Source organism: Octopus sinensis, linkage group LG30 (assembly GCF_006345805.1).
Source record: "Octopus sinensis linkage group LG30, ASM634580v1, whole genome shotgun sequence".
Classification (NCBI taxonomy): Eukaryota; Metazoa; Mollusca; class Cephalopoda; order Octopoda; family Octopodidae; genus Octopus; species Octopus sinensis.
Window position 1 is genome coordinate 2491473 of NC_043026.1, and position 4700 is coordinate 2496172.

At 36.6% G+C, this 4700-nt stretch overlaps 1 protein-coding gene across 1 annotated transcript in view; it reads right to left on the reverse strand.

Moving 5' to 3' along the window:
- Positions 1 to 517: 517 nt before the first annotated feature.
- Positions 518 to 4700, reverse strand: part of LOC115226682 (phosphotriesterase-related protein) — a 23644-nt gene continuing 19461 nt past the window's right edge. Inside the window, exon 5 of the mRNA XM_029797697.2 lies at positions 518 to 1188. Within this exon, the coding sequence (XP_029653557.1) occupies positions 1054 to 1188 (135 nt within the window). The 3' untranslated portion in view covers positions 518 to 1053. The remainder of the gene's footprint in view (positions 1189 to 4700) is intronic.

The window sequence follows — 4700 nt, forward strand, 5'->3', positions numbered from 1 at the left end:
TTCTGGCATTGCAAGACAGCTAGAAGTTAAACCAAGAATGTGTGTTACATATCTGCATAAGCTTGGGTATTATGGATGATCAGCTAGAAGAAAATCTCTCCTTCAACCAATTAATATGATGAAGAGAAAGAAATGGGCTAAGGAGATGCCAGAAAAATCCAGTTCATTTTGGGATAGAGTGATTTTCTCAGATGAATCCAGATTTGCATTATTTTCAGACAGCGGACGTGTTTGTGTCTGGAGGCTTCCCAACTAAGAATTCGATTTGAAACGACTCCAACCGATGGTGAAACATGGTGGTATCTCTGTAATGGTATGGGGGGGGGGGCTGTCACCAGCAATGGTTGTTCTGAGCTGATCGAATGTGTTGGAACCATAAACTCTGAAAAATACATCGAAATACTTAAGCAAGGAGTACTTCCGATGTATTCACATGATAACATACCGAAAAATGTGTTTATATTCATGGAAGATGGGGCTCCATGCCACACAGCGAAACGGAATCAACAATGGTTGACTGAAAATGGGATCAAAAGGCTTCCTTGGCCGAGCCAATCTCCTGACATGAACCCAATTGAAAATCTTTGGAGCATACTAGATAGAAGCTATACGAAAAACTCGACAGAAACCTAAATCTAAAGATGTTTCGATTGTTGTGTGAAAAGTGGGCAGGAATTCCACAAGAGACAATCACAAAGCTCATCAGTTCAATGCCAAAAAGAGTTTCTGAATTAAAAACTGCTGAGGGAATGTCAACTAAATACCAAAGTATGTAGTCCTACCTATCGATTACATTTCAATTGTTTGCTTTGCGTATTAATTAAAGATTTTGATAATTAAAGGTGTCTACTTCCTGCATGTGTGTGTGTATATAAATATAAATGTATGTATGTGTGTATATGCATCTATACAGACACACACACATACATACATACAAACACACCTCACATCCCTTCATTGTGTCCCGGCAGTAAGTCACGTTAAAAAATTACAAACTTCAAAAATGGTTCAGTTTGAGAAGACGGTAGAAAAGGCTGCATGAGTGAGGCTCTGCTACTTAAAGGTGAGCCACTTCTTGGGATTTTCAATCAATATTTTGTTGATGACATCTTCACTGATCTGCCTGGTTTTCATCATTGGGACTATGTTCAGGAGGATGTGGGAAAATCCATGACCACCATACTTCATCTGAAATGATAACAAAACACATATTTATAGAGAGACAGAGGGAGAGGTTTATATATGTAAGTTTATGTGTGTATGTTATTGCATGTGTGTGTGTGTGTGTGTTCAACAAATAACATCCTAAATATTAGGGATGAAACCTTCTCTCTCTGCACACATAAGCAATAATTCACACTTAAACACTTCAAAAAGGAACCACCACCCACACCGTTAACCCCACCAAGACTGTTTCTTTCCATGAACGTGAACATTGAATATATATACAACACACAAACTCCACACACAGAAGACACATGCCCCCATGACGACCGACCTCAGCACACAGATATATGAACATCATATACCTAGAATATAATATAATATATAAAGCAAACGAATTTACCACCCAACATGATTGTTTCCCACCAAAAGTCACATTCGAGGGAGATAACCACTCAAAAGAGTATAGCGACCCTTGATTTATTGTTTTCTATACGAGACATTCTGTGAATACATGAGACTTTGTGTTTTCATCCAAAATAGAGATAGAGATGAATACCATTCTTCCATGTGATCAGCCCGAAAAATTGTTAAGATAGTAAGATATTTTCTTAACATGAAACCAATGGTAACCTTAATACACAAATACAGAAATTTTATCCACCAATTTCAGCACTTATTCTCATTGTTCAACATTTACATGTATGTATGCATATGTACACACACATATTTTTTAATATATTTCATCTGTTACAGGTATTTGATTGTGGCCATGCTGGGGCACCACCTTGAACTTTTTTAGCCAAATGAATCGACCTCAGTACACTTATATTTTTTTTTAGCATGGTACTTATTCTAACAGTCTTTTTTTGCCAAACCGCTAAGTTATGGGAGTGTAAAGAAACCAACACAAGTTGTCAAGAGGCAGTGGGGGACAAACACAGACACAAAACAAAGATACACACACACACATTCATATATATATGATGGGCTTCTTGTAGTTTCCATCTACTAAATTCACAAGCAAAGCATTGGTCAGCCAGAGGTTGTAGTAGAACCCTGAACCCAGAACCATGTGGTTGGGAAGCAAACTTCTTACCACACAGCTATATATATATATATATATATATATATATATATATATATATATATCTATATATATATATATAGGATATAGGAAAAAGCTCTTTCTCAAGTCACTTAACTCATAAGGGCCGGTTTCCTGAATTCCTTAGTGCATATATTCCCCCACTGGAAAGGACACTGGTCGGTCACAATCTTAATTTGCCAGCTGAATAGACTGGAACAATATGAAAGGAAGTGTCTTGCTCAAGAGCGCAATGCATTGCTTGACCTTGGAATTGGAACCACAATCTAATGATCACGAGTCCAACAAACTAACCATTAAACCACATGCCTCAAGGTTCCCATGCCAAGTCTTAATCAGTAAGCTCACTTCAGGGAAGCAAAAGACCATGGGCTTGCCCTCCTTGAAGATACAAGGACCAACTCAAAGCAACCCTGAAAGCCACTGGAATTGAACCTAAATCATTTGAAACACAAGCCTGAGACCATACCAAGTGGCGGTGTTTCATCACCATTGGAACCACAAACTTCAAAGCCACCAGAAGAGAAAAAGAAGAAATCAAAGGACAGGAGAGAAAGGCTCGAAAAAAACATCAACCTCATCCTCCATCAACATTGCCATGCAGTCAAAGCCATCGATTCTTCTAAGCAAGAATTGGTTGACTGAGTCATCAATGGCATCACCATAAAAGGAAGCGTTCAGAAAAGAAGAAAATAATTCTCAGATACAAGATAAAGCCACCACGGTCAATTACATATATATACACACACACAAATATATATATATATATATGAAGTGTTTAATGCCACCTAAACATGGCTGTGCCTTAGGAACTGACGTTACTGTTTACTTTTCTATATATTGTGAGCTATATTTAGCAGACGAGTATGAGCAAGGATGACCATAAGGAGGTTGAAACCATACAGTTTGATGGTCTTGAAGCTAGGATAGTAGAGAGTTCTCTCCCTGTTTTCAATATAAATCGAGTGCAGAGTGCAGTGTGTAACCAGCTGGAGGAGGGGTTCAAATGGCAGTATCATCAGTTCCTAAGGAACAGCCGTGTTTAGGGGGCATTAAACACGACTCATCAGTGTAAAAACTGCTTTTGTATCTTACAGAGATTTTCTTAAGAAGCTAGTTTGCTTTTTTGTGTATATATGTATATACATGTATGTATGTATGTATGTATACATATATATATGTATGTGTGTGTGTGTGTATGTAGGCATGCATGTATGTATTATGTATGTGTGTGTGTGTGTGTGTGTATACATACATACATACATGCATGCATACATATGTATCTTATTTTTTAACATATATATATGCATACATATATTAATATATATATATATATATATATATATATATATATATACACAATAATATGTTACATTACTCGGTAGTCAAGATAAAACTTTGAGTTTCAGATGCCGAAGTGGAAATCCACAACACCATCTCTTCGGTTATCTGGCTATTTGAAAACGCTATGAAAAAATACCGTTAAATAATTAAATAATTAATCCCAGGATTAAAGGCTTGGAAGATTTCGAAGCGGACCTGCTGAAAATTATGAGCAAAATAAAATTTCGTAAGTCTTTTAACGATTTCCAACATAAATTGAAAAAAGATATTAAACATAGAAAAAGCTCCAAGAAAAAAGCACTTTTTTGGATAAAACCAAGAACTTATACCAGGTAGATAACAGCAAATACACACAACTCTTACACAACAGCATCATTAATCATTAATAATTATACTAAGGCTAGGGCACAGATATATAACGAAATTAATAATGAAGCTAGCGTCATCGCCGCTAAACTTAAATTAGATGAAAAAAATAGAAGCCCTCCCCCAAAAAGAGGCCTTTATTACTATTAAAGATCACAAAGAAAACTTCCTTTCCAACCCTAAATGTAGGCTTATCAACCCAGCCAAGTCAGAACTAGGGATTATTAGCAAAGAAATTTTAGATAAAATAAATGCGAAAATTAAGAACGCTACTAGGCTAGTACAATGGTCCAATAGTATAGAAGTCGTAGACTGGTTTAAAGCTATTAAGAATAAGAAAAAAGCGAGGTTTACACAATTCGATATTGTTGATTTTTATGCCTCTATCTCTAAAGAACTGCTAGATAAAGCCCTCATCTTCGCTAGCGACTTCATAGAAATTAGTACCAATGATAAGGACATAATCTACCATGCTATAAAGATATTACTTTTCAGTAAGAACGCAAAGTGGGTAAAAAACACCGACACAGAGGGCGCTTTCGATGTGAGCATGGGTTCATATGATGGGGCAGGCATCTGTGATCTAATTGGACTTTTTCTCCTAGATACCTTAGGTAAGACATTCCCTAACGTACATTTCGCCATCTACAAAGATGATGCCCTCGGACTTAGTATAACTATAGATACTAACCTGACAGTTGTCAATTTCTTAGACGTT